The sequence below is a fragment of the Meriones unguiculatus genome, chromosome 17 (genome assembly GCF_030254825.1).
Source record: "Meriones unguiculatus strain TT.TT164.6M chromosome 17, Bangor_MerUng_6.1, whole genome shotgun sequence".
Lineage (NCBI taxonomy): Eukaryota > Metazoa > Chordata > Mammalia > Rodentia > Muridae > Meriones > Meriones unguiculatus.
This window is the reverse complement of record NC_083364.1, coordinates 14,928,508-14,948,853: the sequence shown is the minus strand read 5'-3', so window position 1 is coordinate 14,948,853 and position 20,346 is coordinate 14,928,508. Positions and strand designations below refer to the sequence as shown.

General features: G+C 46.7%; 1 protein-coding gene across 3 annotated transcripts; it reads right to left on the bottom strand.

Moving 5' to 3' along the window:
• Window positions 1–6,374: 6,374 nt before the first annotated feature.
• LOC110564921 (zinc finger protein OZF-like) lies at window positions 6,375–19,919 on the bottom strand. Of its 3 annotated transcripts, none has more exons than XM_021662467.2 (4): window positions 19,764–19,919; window positions 10,748–10,874; window positions 10,485–10,545; window positions 6,375–8,356 (listed from the first exon to the last, which is right to left on the bottom strand). In XM_021662467.2, the coding sequence occupies exons 1-4, from the start codon at window positions 19,764–19,766 to the stop codon at window positions 6,862–6,864; spliced, it is 1,686 nt and encodes a 561-aa protein (XP_021518142.2). In that variant the 5' UTR covers window positions 19,767–19,919; the 3' UTR covers window positions 6,375–6,861. The 3 variants fall into 3 exon arrangements, with proteins under 3 accessions (XP_021518142.2, XP_060227001.1, XP_060227002.1); XM_060371018.1 differs by lacking the exon at window positions 19,764–19,919 and adding an exon at window positions 19,229–19,749; XM_060371019.1 differs by lacking the exon at window positions 10,748–10,874 and having other exon boundaries at window positions 19,764–19,918.
• Window positions 19,920–20,346: the final 427 nt, after the last annotated feature.

Below are 20,346 nucleotides of genomic sequence, written 5' to 3'. Positions count from 1 at the left end.
TGGATTTGCTGGAATCCACCTAGACTGTTCCCTGCCCTACCAGCTGGATCAACTAACGATTTCAGCCCTCTTAGCCCCTGATGTCAATAGTCCCATGGTCAGCACTGAACCAGACACAGAAGACAAGACCTTTGGCCCCAATCCTACCTGGCAGGTTGAAATGATATATTGATAGGACACCACCTCCACCCCAGCTAAATGATTTGGAGACATCTTGAGGATTTGAGGCAGTATCCTCTTAAAAAGGAGGGTAATGAGAGGTCCAAAGTTTAAAATTAGAGTCTTTGGGCAGCATGACTGAACTCCTGGATAAAAGTTTAGAGAAAGGACTGGGTTAATTAAGATATGTCCGGCCCACTGCAGGGAGTAATCAGGCTCAACCACATTCCTTCCTGCACTTAAGAGATTTGGCAACCCACCCAGATGGCCCCTTGCTTGTGACCACAGAGTGCACTAATTGCTCTTCTCTAGCAACAGCTAATCAGCATGTTCCAGGCATTGCTCATGATCAAATACTCTCCGGACGGCCAGGCTGGAACTGTTTTATGGTTTTGGTGCCTAAAGTGGATCCCCTACCCAAAGCGTAGAGCCCTCACTTGTGGTTTTGCCCTTTAAAAACCTTGTTTCCTTAAACCTTGAGGCCGCATACCTCTGTTTACATGGGGAGCTTGCTACCCAGGCTCGAGCTTGTATCTAATAAACCCTCGTGTGTTTTGTAACAGACTCGACTCCTGGTGGTCTCTTGCGGTCTCACAATCTAGGCATAACAATCTAGAATCCCATGAAAGGAAGTAACAAACAGTAATCATGGCTCTTCCACACTGTCACTTATGTAGCCTTGAGTCAGTGTTAACAGTGTATCCTTCTACGTGCTATAATATCACTTTTCCAAATAAAGTGGTATGCTTCCATTGCTCCTCTGTGTGAGTCATTATTTTAAAATCTTTGGCTTAGAGTCCAAGAAACCCAGAAATATCAGACTAGATTCCAATCATTGGTAACAGGTTGAATTTTATACCCTTTGTCTCTCTTGAGATTGGTCATTTGGGGTCTGGCACCAAGAATTATTGTAAATAAAGTCGTAAAGGTCATTGGTTGGGCTGAACAGTCAATGTTTAATTGTTAACATGTAAGGATTTTGTTTTGCTGTTATTTTGTTTTGTTTTTTTTGCTGTTATTTTATATTTTATCTGTGTAGCATGAATAATTGCATTTCCTTGTTTGTGTATTTTTATTTTATTGGTTGAACACAGATTGAGAAATTATCCTAAGAAATCTTGGGCATCTACTTCATTTCAAACTTTTTCCTGGCTTCTATTTTTTTTTTTTTAACCGGGAGAAAAAGAACCCAATCAAAACCTCTAGACAGTAAATCAGTGAATAAAAACATTGCAGCCAAATCCCGAGAGAAAGAGGAAGAGAAAATTCTGCCCATGAGAGGAGATGGGTCTTTGTAAGAGTTGCTGTGGTCATGGTTGTTGCAGGATATTTGATCCCATTGTGAACCCAGAGGTTGTGAACTGGAAAAACTTGTTTCTTGTTTGGTATGGTTCAGCCCCAATGTACACCTTTAACCCAAGACCTGTCTGTTCACAGTAAGCAAGCATGTGTAGTATGGCCAATCCCTAGTGCACACCTTTGTTCCAAGAGCTTCCTGTAAACAGGATTAAATAAAGTCAACCATAGGTCAAGAGTCGAAGCAAGCAACCAGACTGACAAGAACATAGAAAATGAGAGGAAGTCCAGGGGATGGATTAGAGAGCCCCACAGGAAGTAGAAAGGAGAGACATTGAGTTGAAGGGTATTTAACTCAACCGAGAAGAAGGGAGGGGCTTTTCCCTTCTGGGATGTGAACTGAGTGGGAAGGGATTTTTTTCTTCATGGGGCATTGGCTGAGAAGGAAGGTCAGCTGGGTGCTTTCTCTGCCCTCTCTTGAGCTAGCAGGCTTTCACCCCAGTATCTGGCTCCTGAGTCTACACTGGTGAAAACTGAACATTTGGGATTTTCACTCTTTGTAACAATACTTGGTGTCTCTTCACAGCAATAGAACACTGACTAAGATAGGGCCTCTCTGCTATTAAGAAGAGGCAAATTTGCTTCTTGCTTTTGGCCTTTTTGAACTTTTTGTCTCAAGTCCCGCGTGAAGCTGTAGAACATGACGGGGGAAGAAAGAGCACAGTGAAGTGGAGTACAGACATGGCTGAAGTGCTAGCTATTGAGACAGTAGTATTTTTTGGATCGTGTTTTGGTTTTAAGATGCACAGTTGCTGTGAAGGTTAGGCTTAGTGAAAGCCCACAACAGTGTGGGTCTAATGGAAAAAGGTGTTGTCAGTTTGGAGCTGGAGCCTTCCCTTGGTGTGTCCAGGCTCTGCTGAACACATCAGCTTTTCACCATTCATCACTTATTCTGGGGGAGAGAGGATTTTGCTGCCTTAAAATCCACAGTTCTGGGAAAGTCTCTAAAATGTACTAAACCTTGCTTTTTGGCTTTCTGAGTTCTGCTTCTGGCTAGCTGTTCTTGTTAACTGAAGTGCCTCAACCTAGAACATGGTTATCATGCTTAAAAGAACTCCTTGAGAAAGACTTGGAGCTATCAGGGATCCGGAACAGCTAGTGGAGTTTCTGGCCAGATAACAGAGACTTTCCATCGGCTTAAACCCATGTCCTAGCAGTTTTCCCTGGTGGCTACCCGAATGCACCACCCTCTCAGACTCAGAAAAGGCTTCTCTGTTTGTTTTGAGGTCGAACTGAGTTTCTCTTTTCTCTGTTGACTCTTTCCTTCTTTCATTTTTGTTTTTATGTGCTTGTTTTGTTTTGTTGAGACAGGCTTTTTCTGTGTAGCCTTGGCTGCCCTTGAACTATCTCTCTGTAGACCAGGCTACCCTTGAACTTAGAGATCCACCTGCTTCTGCCTCCCGAGTGCTGGGATCAAAGGTGTGCCCCACCACATCCAGCTCGCTGACTTTTTCTTACAGTGACAAGGTCTCTTTGGTAAATATGTAGGTTTGGAAAGACAAAGATTCATCTCAACTAGTGGGGATAGGAGTTGGTCGCAGGCCTTCAGAGTCCCGTTCTTATGCGTCCTTAGCCATTCACAGTGATCCTCTATAGGGCTTCTTTCAGTGAGAATCTGGCCCTTATGTTTGGCATGGTGGCCTTGTGAGTGTGGGGCTCCTTTTTTTCTTAGCCTATTTATCTGGGTGACATCAGGTATTTTCTTCTTTTTTCTCTTGGTTCAGGTTTTTTCTTGACAAGGTTTCTCTGTGTAGCCTTGGCTATCCTGGATCTAAGGACATCCTTGAACTCATAGTGATCTGGCTGCCTCTGCCTCCTTGAGTGCTGGGACTAAAGGCATGTGTCACCACACCCAGCTTTTTGGCTCACTCATTTTTAAATGTTGGCACCTTGTATTTGGCCAGTGGTGGACAGTGCTGACAGGCCAGTAATATGCTGACTTGTAATGAATTTGGAAAAAAAAAAAATGGAAGTCAGGGTGCAGTGAAACCACCAAACTAGACCGTCTGTGGGGACAAAGAAAGCTTTATTGGTGGTCACACTGCTAAGACTATTGTCTGAGGGTTGGGGGCAGAGACAAACGGAGAAAAAGCAAGCAGGCATTATATGACAGTCAACAGGATGGAGCTAACATTGAGCTCCTCCTCCTCTCCCTCCCCCTTCCCCTCCCCCTCCTCGGGACAGTGTTATGTTTTGCAGGCAATTGATATCACTTGGGCCAGGTCCACTCCCACTTGCTCCCTGCTCTCTGTACTTTCTTGCTCTCTTGCCCTTGCTGTTTCCAGTCTCTCTCCCCTTTCTCTGTCATGGTGTCCCTCCTCCCTCTCTGGTTCTGTCTGTCTGTCTGTTTCTCTCTGTTTCTGCCCTCGTGGCTCACTCAGGCTCTAACTCTCTTCTGCTTCCCTTCCCCCAAATAAATATCTTTCATATAAGATAGGTTGTGTGCATGGCATCATTTTTATACAAATCCTAACATTGGTGCATTGGCTTCAAAGGGCTCTCCTGGTAGCGTCTGGTCTGGTTACGCCAGAATCCTTTATAACAAACCATGCTGCCCCAACAGAGCTGCACTTTCATTCATCTGCCCTGCCTTTCACCAACACTTGCACCATTCCTACCTGCAGATGCTGCCCGGCCCGTCTGTCTGGCTTCCTGCGGCTGCTCAGATGCACATGCGCGAAGCCCGCAACAGACCTTTTCCTCCTTAACACCCTCATCTGCTCTGGCCATGCCTGCCTGCCGCTGCCCACAGGAACAATGTCTGCTCCCTAAGCAGCTTGGAGCCGATTTCACAACTATCGATCGATCGCTCCTGCCAGCCTATCTATGCTTGGGGGCAAGGCTGGATGCGGGGATGCTGAGTTACCCCCCACCGCAGGTGCTTTGCCTAGCACGCGGCTCTGGAACCGGTGGGAAAAGGCTGAGGTGCAGCTTCACCACCTCCGCTTGCCGGTCAGAACCAACAAACCACGCAGCCTGCTTCTGCCGCCCTGAGGTTTGTTTCTTAAATCCGATTCCAGACGCTACTCTTTCCACGTGGAGCTGCTGCAGAAGGCGGGGACTAGGTAACCGTGTCTGGTAAGGGCAACTGTGCCCTGGGTCTCTGACCAGCGCTGGCAAGCTGCTGGAATAGATTGTACCAATCGGCTGAGTCAAACCTTGCTCTTGGGAGACCTTGACCGGTCCCTGTCTCCTACCTGCCCAGTGGAAATAGTCCATTCGCCCATTCGTCCAGATTCTTCTCTCGGATGCCTTCTGGAGGGTTTCAGCTTTCGTTTGTTTGTTTGCTTGCTTGTTTGTTTTTATTTATTATTTGTACAGTATTCTGCGAGCAAGCCAGAAGAAGGCACCAGAGCTCATTATATAGATGGTTGTGAGCCTCCATGTGGCTGCTGGGAATTCAACTCAGGACCATTTGGAAAAACAGTCAGTGCTCTTAACTTCTGAGCCAACTCTCCAGCCCTAGAATTTCAGATTTCTATACCTAGTGCCCACTTTAAGGGCCTCTACGCTTTCATGCCTCTGCAACCAAACTTGGCCTCAGTATCCCTTACATGACAGATCCAAAGCAAAACCTTTTTAATTACTGCCAGCGATCAAGTAAATGGAGGTTCCTATGTTCAAGTCTCTTCTTCCATCTCAGCTCACTTTCCCAAAAGTTTCAAACCTAAAAGGAATTTTCTCCCTGACCTACTAACCTTTGTCTTCTGCCAATATATATGTTCCAATATCCTGCCAGACCCAAGTGTTTCCTACAGCCACAACAGAGCCACAGCACCTACCCACAGGTGTTGCAGTCTAACCTTGAAGACTGCATCAAGCCGGACCTGCACTTTCCCTCCCAGCCATGGATGTTCTCACAGATCCTGGACAGCATCAAAACAGCCTACTCTTCCTGGGCTTGGCCAGCATTTCAGCCTTTTGACCTCCTTATTGCCGCCCCAGTGTCAGTAGGAAGTAGCCAGAAAAGATTCTTTTCCCATTGTCCGTTTATTATCAACCTAAGGATAGAATGGTGTGCTTCAGGCCCAGGACCAACAGCTCCAGGTTCTCCCAGCATCCCTCAGTCCCTATCTGCTGCTGGGCATGGCTGGAAACTCTACCCTCTGCCCTGAATTTTCCAGGGCAGGAGCTTCCCCTCTTCCTCACCATGTAATCTGGACATTGTGGTGTCTTCTCTCTCTCTCTGAACCTACATTCCTACATTTAGATATTTTACTTGCTCTGCATGAGCAGTCCACCATCCTCACTCCTGCCTTGCCACCCTTTTCTAGCTTTTTTTTTTTTCTAATTAAACAAAAAGGGAGGAATGTTATGTTGTGCAGGCAATTCAACTGGCCTGCCCTTAGGGGCCTTTCGGGTCCTGACAATGTTCTATGTCATCACCCGGGCCAGGTGCTTCAGATGTAACTGGTCTGCCGCTCCTACTTGCTCTCTCTCTCTGGTCTCTTCTTTTGCACTCTCTGCCTTGGTTTCTCCCCCTTTCTTAGGCACCTGTCTCAGTGTCCTCATGGCTCACTCAGGTCCTAACTCCCTCCCCCGAAATAAAACTCATATCAGATCTGTTGCATGCACGGCATTTTTAAGTATAACCTAACATATACAAGACAGGAAGAGAGCCAACAGTAAATGCCACTATATTTTTATTGGCTTATTAAGAACAGGTAGCTGTTCTCTCAATCATTCTTTTAAGGGCTACCAAAGTGACAACGGAGATTTCACATCCTGTACTTTAGGATACCCTTAGGAAGTTAGTTCATGTCTATAAAAAGAATCTGTGATGACTGAAAGAGTTCTAAGATTCTCTATATGTCTCGGTCCTTCTTCTAGTGCTATAAAGAGACACCAGGACAACGGAGCACATTTAAGACCAACCATTTAATTGGGGGCTTGCTTACAGTGTCAGAGACTTTGTCCATATCATCATGGCTGGGAACACGGAGCTTACGCAGGAGTTGATCCTGATCCACAAACACAGACAGAACAACTGGATCTGGCACAGTGTCACACCTCCTCCAACAGAGCCACACCTTCTAATTCCTGTAATTCATTCAAATGCGTAAGCCTATTTGGAGCAGCCTTATTCAAACCTCCGAAGTGCACTCTGTTTCTCTCCCGTGGGAGCGGTCACATCTTCTCCACGATGAAAAGAATGCAAACGGCTTTCACGCTGCTTGCAGCTTTTCTTCAGTGTCTGCTTCTGTGTGTCAGAAGGGAATTTCTAGTACTGGTCGCCACACTGATTCAAAAGAGTACTTTCTCTCCGATTTGTATGCCCATTTACGCACATAATCCATCACACGGCGTTTGATTTCTGTGAGCGCTAACAGGGATTAATTCCTCATGTTATTTACAAACATCCTTAGCTGTTCTACTATGAATTGGTACGTGTCTTCGCAGGTGAGTTGAACTCAGAAAGCCCCGCCCACAGGTCTTGCATTCGTAGGGTCTCTCGCTGCTGTGGATCCGCTCGTGCACCCGAACCTCGAAGAAGCGACGGAAGGCTTTCCCGCACTGCTGGCACATGTAGGGCTTCTCTTCACTGTGCATTATTTTATGCTTTCGAAGGGAACCGTCGGAGCTGAAGGCTTTCCCGCACTGCAAACACACGAAAGGCTTGTCCCCGGAGTGGTTCCGTTCGTGGCACTGCAGCGAGGAGGAGGAGGCGAGGTCCTTCCCGCACTGCTTGCACCTGTAGGGGTTCTCTCCGGCATGCATTCTGCCGTGGAAGCGGAAGGAGCCGTGATTGTTGAACGACTTCCCACACTGCGTGCACACGTACAGCCTCTCCCCGGTGTGCGTACTCCCGTGCCTTTTAAGGTTGCCCGAACTGCCGAAGGTTTTCCCACAGTGCTTACACACGTAGGGCCTGTGACCGGTGTGGACGCGCTCGTGCGTTTTCAGGGAACTGGAGTAGCTGAAGCCTTTCCCACACTGCTTACAAACGTACGGGTTCACGCCGCTGTGACTCACTTTATGCTTTTGGAACTGATACCAAAATGTGAAGGCGTTCCCACACTGCTCACAGACGTAAGACTTCTCCCGGGTGTGTGTCAGCTCGTGTGACTTAAGGTAGCGGGAGGCGGTAAAGGCTTTGCCACATTCCCTGCAGACGTAGGGCTTCACACCAGTGTGACTTCTTCTGTGTATGCGGAAGTAAGTGGAGTCGAGGAAAGTCTTCCCACACTGCTCGCACGCATAGGGCTTCTCACCATTGCGACCTCTCACACGTTTTCGACGGCAAGCAGAAGGAAGAAGAGTTTTCCCCAAACGATCGGGCAGAGAGGGATCCTCTCCCGTGTCAGTCCTCTGATGTCTTAGAAGGTTACCGAACCGAGCAAAGCCCTTCCCACACAGTTCGCACACATGGGGCTTCTTAACGCTCTGAATCTTTTCAAGCCTCGGTGAAGGACTGGAATGGAGAACACCTTTCCCACCTTGACTGCACACATACACCTCCTCAGGACAGCCATGTTCTTCAAACCTCTGACCAGATCTGAAACGAGGAAGGCCTCCTTCACAGTTCTTACTTTTAGAAGGTTTCTCTCCAGTGTGAGCGCTTTTACAAGTCGGAAGGGACAGAGGAGAACCGGATCTGCTCCCAAACTCCTTATGTTTATAAACCGTCCGTCCATATTCCTGGTCTTCATAAGGTTTGTGTCCTACCTGATGGTTCAGGAGCACACCGAGAGATGAATGGCCAATGCGTCCTCCTTTACACATCTGCTTTTCATACGCGGCAACTCCTAGACAAGACTCTGAATTTACAGGATGCTCTGGAATGCGGCTGAAGTTTTCCTCACACTGACGCCTTTCTTTATATTTCTCCACCACTTGGCTGCTGCAAAACAAATGAAGAGAACATGACTAAGACTTTGTTTCCTAATGACTGAACAAAGAAATGTTGGTGTCCTGCCGGGAAACAGTTTAGAACATGTCTGGACTGCCTGTTTCCCAAGGCTGCTTGAGGACAGCTACAACGAAACAGCAGGATTCATGAATGGTGAGGTATGTCTCCTTGAGAACATTAAATATTCACACAGCGTTTCAACACAAATGTCAATCCACAACCTTATGCACATTTTAGATGTGCAAAGGTGGCCATCACAATCACATTCTGTTTTTTAAATTCTTGCATGACCATGAAATAAACTGACAATCAGTCATTGCCAACATGTCCTCATGGCTGGTGGATCAATCAATATATTAAGTTTAAAAATGTGGTCATTTACTATGTTTGTTGGTGTTCATGTATGCTACGGTGCATGGACACCTTTCAGAAGCACTATTTCCTTCCATGGACTTGAAGCAGGTCTTACTGAGAAGTGCTGGGATTACACATCTGTGCCATCTTATGTGCGTTCTGGGAGCTGAACTCAGGCCATTATGATTGCATGGCCAGCCATATCATTACTTAGACAATATTTTGGTTTCCCTGTATACTGTTTTGAAATGATGAGTCCTGGTTAATTTTCTGTCCACTTGACACAACGTAGAATCATCTAGGAAGAGGAGTCTCAGCGGAGAAAGTGTCTCCAGTAGATGGTTTTTTAGGCAACCTGTGGGGGCATTTTTGGGAGTGTGACCAGCGGGCTGTGGGTGGTGTCACCCCCGAGCATCAGGTGGTCCTGATTACAGAAGCCAGGCTGAGCAAGTCCCGGAGGGCCAGTCAGTAAGCAACTTCCAGGCTCAGTCTCAGGCCCCCTCTCTAGGCCCCTGCCCTGCCCTGAGCTCCTTCCTTTGGTTTCTCTTAATGATGGACTGTGATCGGGACATAGGAGCCAAATAAAGCCTCCCCCATGCTGCAGAGGAGAAGATGAGCCTCAGTTACAGCAGACAACACAGCATACTGGACATGGCAAGCCGGGAGAAAGCAAACGATGTGGCCCTGGCACGAGGCTGGGAGGTAACGTGTGTGTGTGTGTGTGTGTGTGTGTGTGTGTGTGTGTGTGTGTGTTGCTGGTGGCAGATCTGGTGAAGCCGAGCTGTCCAAGACCTTGGGAACCCAGCAGATGGCATTTCAGCTCCCGGTGTGGGACACTGATGTTTACCCTGCTGAAAGGCGCTTTCAATTTGTTCTGATCATCACTATGCTCTGGTTGTTCGTTCCCTTTTGGAGTAATAAAGTATGTACCTTTTTTTTAATTTTTTTAATATTGCATTTCAGAGACCTTTGAAAAAGCCACTCGGTTTTTAAAAAGAGCTTGGACTTTTAAACTGTGGAAATTTATTTAAATTGTTTATGTTTTAAATTGAGATATTAATATTAGCATGACATCTTATGGCCAAACAAAAAAGACAGATTATGGTGTGATACTGAGGTGTTTGTGTGTCACAATGAAGCCTCAATTTTGCTGATTACTATTTTGGACAAAACCTACAGAACTTTAGTTGAAAAAAAAAAACTGTTCTCACTGAACTGGCCTGTGTGCAAGCTTTTTCCTGATTGATGCAAATGTGGAAATGTCCAGCCCACTGTGCCCAATGTCACTCCTGTACACGAGGTACATAAGAAAATAAACTGACCAAACCACGGATGGCAAGGCAGAAAGCATCATTTCTGGTGGTCTCTCCTTTCAGTTCACGGCTACAAGTTGCTGCTTGAGTTCATGCCCTCACTTTTCTTGAGCACGGACTGCTGCTGCCTACGAGGTGAAATTGACCCTTTCCACCGCCATGATGCTTTGGCTCAAGGCCCTGAACACCGCAATACAAACCCAAACCAAGACATTCTGTATGGCATAAAGTTTGCATCACATGTGGTATCTTCATAGTCTAGTTTTTGATATTGCAATATTTGGCATCTCCTAGTGCTGATGTTTAAGACACAAATTTTAGGAGAAATTTTCTTGAGATGAAATTGGCTTGATGCTTGGTATCAAATGCATCTTATTATTTTTTGTAAAAATTGTTTTTTCTTCTTTGCAATAACACTCTTAAATAAGGCTATCTCTTGGGAAAGTAATTACCTTAATCTTCTCCAGAGAGTTTCATACTCATTTGTAACCTTCTGTTTGTCCAACTTCTTTCCTAAAACGCAGACACAAAAAATAGTTACCAATTATTAATTAGACAAAAAGTACTGGATGCCAGCTCAATTCATGGTGTACAACACTCCCCTTTGACATAGTCATTCTACTTCCCTTTTCCATATTCCAATTCACCCATTAATACTGATAAGCTAGAAACACTTGTCCTTGGATGGACTAGAAATGGCAATGCCCATGTGTACCTATAGAAGCCAGGTTCCTCAAGGTTTCCTGCATCACATCTTTGTAAAGCTTCTTCTGAGATGGCTTCAGCATAGCCCACTCCTCCTGCGTGAACTTCACAGCCACATCCTTAAAGCTCACGGACTCCTAAAAGCACACACACAGATGTCCAGGGAAGTAAGCCTCATGGTACCACAGATGTACACAGAACTAATAAGAAGGTGACATGACGCCGTGTCCACAGTGTTCAAGTTATCTTGGTCATCACCCTCAACTGCTCATGTAGACCAAGATTCCCTCACACAGCAATGCTAAAAGTAAAGGGGAGCTTTCTGGGAAAGAAACATCAAAATAGCATGTGAGATAACTGTGCAGTTTCTCTCTCTGCACTGCATCTAACAACTTTCACCACATTCTGGTAAGAGCTGCCCTTAGAATGTGTGTGCTTCGAAATGCTGGACAAAACAGTTCTCCCGGTATCGGGGAAGCGAGATCTGGAGCAACTCCTTCCCACCACAGCTGTAAAGAATGAGGTAGATTTCTCAGACCGTCGATGACAGTTACACCCCAGGCTAAAAACAACATCCTTTTCTCCGTAGGAATCCTTCCGGTGACCTCACAGTCCTCAGGGGGATGCTATTTGCGAGAACCCAACATAGTCTCTAGATGAGTCTCCTTTAGCTGGTTTGGTAGACACTAGCCCATATTTTTAAAACCTTGATTTGGTGTGTACTGAGAGTGGAAAGCGTGAGCATGCCACAGAGATCCCGTGGAATTCACCTTGTGGGAGGTGGTTCTCTTCTTCTGGTTTAATAGTGGTCCTAGCGATGGAATTTAGACCAACAGAGTTGCATAGCAACTGCCACTCAGCCAACTTAGCAGGCCTGAAATTAATACTTCCTACAACTTGTTAGAAACCTGAATGCATGTTCTGTGATTGCACTAAAATCCAATATTAGAAAGTATATAGCTGGGTTCTTCGGTCCATCCTTAATCAAGCAGCAAACAGGACTCCTGATGAGTAGTTTGCTTCACTGATGTTATGTGTTGCCTTCTCTTGCTATGACATATCACCGTGACCAAATTCAACCTAGGCAGCAGGAAGGTATTTATATGAATTATGGGTCACAGTCCAACCGTGGAGGGGAGCTAAGGCAGGAAGAGCGAGGGAAGAATGTGCAGGTAAGAACTGAAGCAGACAGCATGCATAAACACTGCTCCCTGGCTTGCTGGGCTATTTTCCTTGCACAAGTCTGGGCACCCCGTGACCTGGGATGTCACCACCCACATTGGACAAGGCCCTCCTACATCAACTAACAATCAAGGAAAGGCCCTGAAGACATACGCAGAAGCCAAACTGGTGGAGCCAATTCCTCGACCGTGATTCCCTCTTCTCAGGATGATAAACAAGGAGGCCATCTCACTGGTCTATCACACCTTTGTCATCTGAGAATGCCGCTGGATCATTAAACAAAAGGAAAGATGACTTATGTCCTTAGACAGAGCTCTAAGTCACCAACATGTCATCTGAATAATTTTTGAAAACACACATTAAGGTAAAAGACTTGCCTGGGTGATGGATGTGCTTTAACCCCATGCCTAGGAGGCAGAGGCAGGTGGATCTCTGTGCATGCAAGGCCAGTCTGGCCTACAGAGCAAGTTCCAGAGACAGAAAAACCTTGTCTTAGAAAAAAAGAAAAAAAAATACAGAAAAAAGGTAAATTACTTGATCAATTTTATTAGCTGCAAATGAATGTCTGTAACAAATGCCTGTAACAGTCCCCTCCTACGCCTCCTGCCACAGGCTGTCAAATAGAAAGTGACAGGTGTGAGTTACCCTCTGTGAGTTGTCGCTAGGGAGTGTCCCAGAGGCAGCACCCATCCCATAAAAACTTGACACAGGCTCTCATCACAGCTCTGGTTGTCCTCTGTACGTCACTGCTGAGAGAGATGAGCCAGCAACACCCTTCACTACCTGGGAATCCCGAGAGCTCCGTAGCAAGCAGCCCGAAACCTAAGTCCATGGGTGCAATGGTATCATGAAGGCTGTGAGCGTAACAGATGAGATTCTGATTGGATTTAAGTCCTGCCCCACAAGAGGAAGGCTATGCCTGGTCCTGTAAATCTAACCCAGAGCTGGGGAGGGCACAGGCCTCAGCAGTAAATCGCCCATATTCTTCCAAACGGTAACAGTGTCGGTACCTGCCTCTGTGCTCACAGGAAGTGCAGCGTGTACACGCATGAGAGGCGTTCTGTGTTCAGTGGACAGCGACGGATGCAGGGACTCACCACTTGTCAATGTGACGGGAAGGAGTCTACAAAGTGCTCAGGAATAAAGGGACATTTCACCACACCTCCATCCCCCACCCCACTGCCTCGGGGAACACCAAGCAAGAGGGCGCAGAACAACTCCAAAAGCCAGAGCTTGGGGTAAAACACTGCCTTCGGGACATGCTAGGAGCACATTTATAAAAATGAAGCGATGGTGTTTGTCTGGACAAGACCGAGCGGTCGAGGCTGCAGCATGGATGGGCAAGGGCAGATAAGCACCCACCCCTACTTGAGGAGCTACTGTCAGTTCACATCTGCTGGGAGGGGAGAGACGGTGCACTTTAAAGGCAGGTCCCTCGGTTAGCCGACCACGCTCCAGTGTACGGGCGAACAACCGTGCACGTAAGAGCAGCGAGATCTGGTTAGCTAAAAAAGTTAGGGGGGTGGAGAAGTCAGGAAACAGTTTATGATGGTATGACTATGCTCACACATTGTCTCCATACATGAAATTCTGAAACCATAACTAAAAAATAGTATGTTTAAAACTAAATTAAACCAGGGTTTGCCTCTAAGTTTTCCACATTGTTCTTCTTAAGACTCAAGTCCTCAACAGTGCAGATTTCAGATTAGGACTCATTAAGACCATAAACAACAGGTGGGAGAGGCGGAGGCAGGTGGGTTGCTGTGAGTTCGAGGCCAGCCTGGTCTACAAAGTGAGTCCAGGACAGCTAAGGCTACACAGAGAAACCCCGTCTCTGAAAAACCAAACAGTCTAGCACAAAAACGGACAGACCGTAGATCTGAGGAAAAGTTGTGAAAGCTTGCAGATTCCGTTGTGACACAAGCACTGTGTACACATGCTAACACCCTTGTATTATAAACACACCGAATTTGCTGGTAAGACGAGTGAGTCCCACTGGAGAGAAGGCTCTCCCGAGTTTGCTGCTCTTACAGAGGCCCTAAGTTCGAATCTCAGCACCTACATTGCCTGGCTAACTCTAGCCTGTGACTCACACCTCTGGCCTTACATACATAGTAAAAACTGATCATTGTAATTCAAAATTAAAATTAGACAAAGAGTAGCAGGTCCTCACATAAATTAGAACCCTGACATAGGTCCAAAGTCCTAATTGCTAACGTAATTACAGTTTTAAACAAAAAGTCCTGATCCTGGCTGTCCTGCTAGGTTCAGCTTAGGTATCTTAGGTATCACCTTATGATAGGCTAATTGGTGAAACAACATTGGGAAGATGAACAGGTGCTCTTTTCTCTTTTAAAGACTTCAGTTATGGGCTGGAGAGATGGCTTAGTTGTTAAGAGCACTGTCTGCTCTTCCAGAGGTCCTGAGTTCAATTCTCAGCACCCACATGGTAGCTCACAACCATCTAGAATGGGATCTGGTGCCCTCTTCTGTTGTGCAGCTGTACATGCAGAGGAGCACTCATCTACATAAAATAAGTAAGTAAATCTTTAAAAAAGACTTCAGCTTTATTTCATGTGTGTGTGCACGTGTGTGTGTGCGTGTTTGTGTGTGTGTGTGTGTTTTAGCGCTTGTGCACAGGAGTGTACTATACTCAGAGTCCAGAAGAGTAACCTGGAGCTACAGGCAGCTCTGAGTTGTGTCACTTGGAAGCGAGTTAACAAACCTGGTACCTCTGAAAGAGCAGCTTGACCTCCGAAATGCTCAGTTATCTCTCCAGCCCAGAAATCAAAAAATTTTAATGAATGTGGTCATCATGAGAAAAAACAGAAAAGGGGTCTGATGTCCTTAGGTTCACGATAGGGACGGATGTGGTCTTCACGCTATAAAACTCAGACGGAAGTCAAGAAGTACACACACCTGGATGAGGTGGCATCTTTTTGATCATCATCACATTGGTTCTGCCTTAGTGTGGATGCTACGAGATGGTCAAACAAACCCTTCCTATTTAACTAGCTCTTACACGTCACCTTCCTCTGAACTGACATGTTGCCCCAAGCAGGTAAATGAGAGGTCACATGTATCACATACTCGCTGGGTCACCAGCTAACCCTGGGACCATCATACTCGGGACTATTCTGGGCTCCTAGGAAGAGGAGCTGTGCGGTGGGTAGAGTGTCCTCAGGAAAAGTCTGTCACACAGCAGCTCTAGGCCCAGTCTGTGGTGGATCTCATAGGCCCCACTCCTCCTACACTCCAAGCCAGCGAGAGAGTCAACACAGGTCTGTGCTCTCACCTTCCCAGAAGGAAGATATAAATGTGCTCCTAGCATGTCCACACTACCTAGACAGAGACATTAAATGTCATGTGGCTCTTGTTGCCTTACAGGCCAAAAGAAAAAGATGGAGGTTTTTGGTTTTCGGGTTTTACAAAGCTCAAGGGCTTTATTAGAGTTTATATGAAAAACCATAGAGCAAGCAAGTTTACATTTACATGGAAAATGTCAGCAGTTGCACGGAACCGACAGTGGAAGAGAGCAGGGAGGAAGGCCATGCCATTCTAGACTGGCAGGGGGGGTCTCCACACGGTGGACAATGAGCCAGATGGCAGAGAGGAATGTTTTACAGAAAATATAAGGGAGCTGAAATATTGGAGGAAAGCCAAAGCATTACAGTAAGCTTGCTTAGCAGAGTCAGAAGCAAAGGAAAACAGTCCTGGGCACCATTCTAAAAAGCGGGCAGTCTTAAATGCTCCGTGTCTGGGGTACATGCGCTGTCGTAAAGGAGAGTCTTTTAACAGAGTTTCTTCATTAAACAAAGGACTTAACTCTCTAATGCATCAGCTAAGTCCCTTAAGAATAAGTATGTAAGACTTATCAAGTCTGTGGGTCTCAGGTGTATTTCAGAGACAACTTTCTGTCTTTTCATTAAAACATAAACTTGTCCTATTAAAGGAAAAAAACAACGCAGCAGCTGCAGCAATGGCTCAGCGCAAAAGACTTGGGTGGTTACAACTGTCTTTAGCTCTACTTCTACTTTAGCTCTACACACACACACACACACAAATAAATCTGGGGAAAATTTTCTAAATTCTGTAAAGGTAAAACAAAGAATGGATTATCAAGCAAAAAGAAAAAAAATGATATGTTAAAAGTTATGCATTTTATTTTTGGCAGAAAAAGAGTGAGATAAAAAAGGTTTCAGATGAGAGAATGTAGTTTTTGATGGCAGCTTAGTCATCCACTAAAGGAATTCCAAAATGGGAATACAAATTCATGGCAAAAATCAGGAAGCTTCACCACGCCACACATGGTCTAAGGAAGTCTTGTTTAAAGGCTAATAATAGATACAACTTTAAAGAAAGGCAGGATTGTCAAGCCTGGTGGCAAGGGGAAGTCTGAGTTCAGGACAGCCTGATCTACAAGGTGAGTTCTAGGATAGCCAGAGCTACAGAGAGAAACCATGTCTTGCAAAAAAAAAAAAAAAAAAAAAAAAAACAGGATTAAGTTTATAATAATTATATGTTATTTTCTAATTTCCCAGGGTCAGGATTAATAGACACTCTCTATCAGTAAATGTGCTGCTTAAAAACGTAACACATAATCTTCAAAAGATTATAAAGTTCTTTCCAATTCAGAAGAGCTGCTGGTGAGGAGGCTCAGCAGACCAGCATGTCTGCTCTGAGGATCTGGATCTTTCCCGGTACTTGTATTTCACCTAACTCCAGTTCCAGGGGCTCCAACGGCCTCTTCCAGGGCCCTGCACTCTCACAGTACCGACATTCATGCAGGTAAGACACCCATAAACAAAACAACTATTTTAAAGATTTTTTTTTTTTTTCATTATGGTTTACCGCCCTAAAAGAGGACAAAGAGAAGCTGGAGAGAGAGTGTGAGTCCAGCACAGGTTACAGAATGGCTAGGAAATGGTTAAACAGGCTGGGCTGACACAGGAGCTTTTGGTCCACAACAGATGGAACCCCCTTACCTGAGACTGTAACAGACCAAAGTGTGGCAGGCACCTGGGTCATGATAGGATCAGCTCTCACAGCCAGCAAACTCCCAGTCAACTCCAGGCTCGCCGTGTCCACCACCCTACCCTTATACCAGCAGCTTCTTCATGGCAAAACACTTAGCCCACTCCAAAGCCACCATCCAGCAGCCTGCCCTCCCAGGAGGCCTCAGGCACCTCTGCACCTGTCCTGCTGAGACTCACCTGGTCCCCTCCAGACCTCAGGCCTACCCCAACTCTCCGCCTGTGACCTCAGGACAGATGGATTCTGCAGCCTCTTTAACCATTTCTTAGCCATTCTGTAACCTGTGCTGCCTCTCATTTTGTGAAATGTCATGTGTGATCTGCTGTTAGCGATTCACACTGGAATAAAAGGGCTAGGTGTGGCAGGGTATAGCTTTCATCCCAGTCCTCGGAAGGCAGAGCCAGGCAGATCTGAGCTCAGCGCCAGCCTGCTGTGCCTAAATAGGGAGTGGCAGTCAGCCAGTGCTAAACAGCAAGAAGCTATCTTAAAACAAACAAAGCCAGGTTGGGTGGCCATGCCCAGCACTCAGGAGGCAGAGGCAGGCAGACCTCTGTGAGCTGGAGGCCAGCCTGGTCTCCTAAGAGAGTCCAGCACAGCCAAGGCTACACAGAGAAACCCCATCTGGGAAAACAACAAAATATGTGATAAAAGACCAAGCATAGTGGCACACACCTTTTAGCTCCAGGACTGTGGGGGCCAGGCAGGTGAATCTCTAAGTCTATGTAGTGATCTATAGAGTGAGTTCCAAACCAGACAGGACTACCTAGTGAGACCAGCCTCAAAACACAAACAAGTTAAGAGATTGGAGTAAAAGCACTAGGAAGGCCACTGTAGAGGTAGGAGGCAAAGTCAGGCTTAATACAAGGCTGCTGAATCTGAGTAGTTAATAAATCCTGACACTGTAATCTGCCTGGCACAACCGAAGATATTCTAAAGAGCCTCTGAAACAATGGAATGAGAAGAAATGAGAAGGTGCCAATCACAGTGGTGGGCTTCTCTCAGAAAGGGATTTAACAACACCCTTCCAACAACCTGTCAGATCACCTAACAGGATGAGAATGAAGCCCAACAATGATGCAAATCCTTGGTCCTCTTTAAATTTTTAATCTCACTTCAGGACAATGAAGACACATTTAGGGGCCTTTCTAAATCTCTTTGTCCCTCTTTCCAATGTTAAGAGACTGAATGGGTCTTTTCTGCTTTCCACTAAATACTTGGCTCTTTTTATTGGCTTATTGACAACAGGCCTGATGGGCATGGGCTGGGGATGCCACTGTCTGGCTGGTGCTGACATAACAGGCCCAAGGCTCTTGGGGTCACTGTAAGATAAACGATGCTACAGGTTTGGTAGAAAGGGAGCTCAGAAGAGATTCATTGGTGAGGTGTAGCAAGCACCAAGCCAGCCACAGGCAGCCACATTGAAGCCCAGAAGATAGAAACAGCCTTCAGGTCTGGAGGAATGAGGGGAGTTGCTTGCTCAGTAAGGTTTAGAGTGGGCACAGGAATGAGGCCTAACCTAAGCACTGGCAGTGTGAAGGAGCAGCGGAGAAGGAACTGAGGAAGACTAGAACCTGAAGCAGGGTGTGGTGGTGCACGCCTCTAGTGTCAGCTCTGGAGAGGCAGGGGCAGGTAGATCTCTGAGCCTGAGGCCAGCCTGGTCTAGCATGCATGTTCCGGGGCAGTCAGGACAGCTACACAGAGAAACCCTGTCTCAAAGGACTAGAGCCACGGCTCTAAGCCACCCTGGACGCAGTGGTTACGGTAGGGAAGGCAGAAAGAAGAGTTCACACAGGCCTGCTTTCCCCACCTTGACTGCAGCTGCTCTTTGTGTGGGTAAACCCTCCGGTCATGAGCAAGTGAGCGGGGCTGCGCAGGGTGACTGGGCCCCACACACAAAGAACTGCCCAGCCCCAGTCTGACCATTCTTCTACTGCAGATACAATATATCTGGATATAGAAAACAACCCGGCCATCTCCCAGTCAAACCACAAAAAACAGCTGTAACTTCATGGTGGATGCATAACATATGTCTGTGTGTATGTATCTATAAGCATTTCTTAACCTATGGGTCTCGACCCCTTTTGGGTGGAACCACACAAGGCTCGCATATTACTTCTCCTGCATATCACAGATTTACATTGCTATTCCTAAAAGTAGCAAAATGGCTGTGAGGAAATAGCAACGGAAATATTTTAAGGAGGGAGTCGGCAGAACACAAACTGTAAAGGGTTGCAGTATTAGGAAGGTGGGGAACTCCTGCTTTCAGGGTACTCGCCTTTTATTCCAGAGAGGATGGGGACACTCGCTGCTCCTATAAATCAGCCTCCATCCACTGAGGTCCAATCTGGCTGCTTCCCTGCTTTTTTTTTTTTTTTTTTTTTTTTTTACATCGAGAGTCCCAGGTGCTCTGGGTAGCTGCGCCAAGCCACCGCAAGGTGTGTCGACTCTTTAGCGGGAGGACGCAGCTGCTACAGGGCCAGAGTTCTAACCTTCACCATCCACGCACAGGAGCCACAGACCGGCTCTCAGGGCTGTTTCCCCCCGACCGTCCACCCACACCGCTCAGAGCGCGGAGACGCAGGGTGAGAAGCCCAGCTGACTGACACGCAGCCGCGGCACTGGGCGCTCAGCGGGGGCAGGACCGCGACTCTGCCTGCTGGCCGCGCTCAACACAGCGGGCCGAGCAGCGCGACCCAGCTGAGGCATCTGACAGTCTGCAGCCTGTCACAGCTGCCTGGAAGGCCCGTTTCCACTGCGGTCTCCGCAGGCAGCATCTTCCTCCCCACATCCACGAAGCAGGCCAAACGTACCATTTCCAGCCACGGAGTGTCCTGGTATCCCCCTGCCGTTCCTGCTGAGAGTGAAGGCGACGTTGATATCCAGGACTGGCAGCTAAGATCTACTTCCTAAGAACACAAACATGCCTAATTCTGGAGGTTAAAGAAACAGATCTGGGTCAAGCCCATCAAAGAAGCTTACTCCTTATTGGACACTTCAGGCACTAAAGTAATAACCTTTATCCTGATAGGCTAGAGCGCTAGCTACAGGAGATAGGAGTTTTACTAGGCAAGTAGTGAACAATTTACACCCTTTAGGCTCTAGCTTTCTCTCTGTCTGTGGGGGACAGTGCATTTAAGCATAATTTGTCCTGCTCTCTACTTGCTAGTAACTGCACAGTGGTCAGTTCCCACTTCTTCCTCCTCAGAGTGGGGTCAGAACAAGAGTTGAGGGAGTTCAGACTCAGTGGCCATGGAGACAACTCAAAGGGCTACCTTGGACAGGATTAGGAGGAAGGGCCTCCTTAAAGGAGACCCCTGCCCCTTCAACACACACACACACACACACACACACACACACACACACACACCACCTCCGATCTGCTCAAGACTTTGG

Coding starts and splice junctions, on each gene's coding strand:
- LOC110564921 (XM_021662467.2), bottom strand. Junction 10,546..10,747: donor GAGGAACCTGGCTTCTATAG/GTACACATGGGC, acceptor TCTGCGTTTTAG/GAAAGAAGTTGGACAAACAG. Junction 8,357..10,484: donor ACTCTCTGGAGAAGATTAAG/GTAATTACTTTC, acceptor TTTGTTTTGCAG/CAGCCAAGTGGTGGAGAAAT.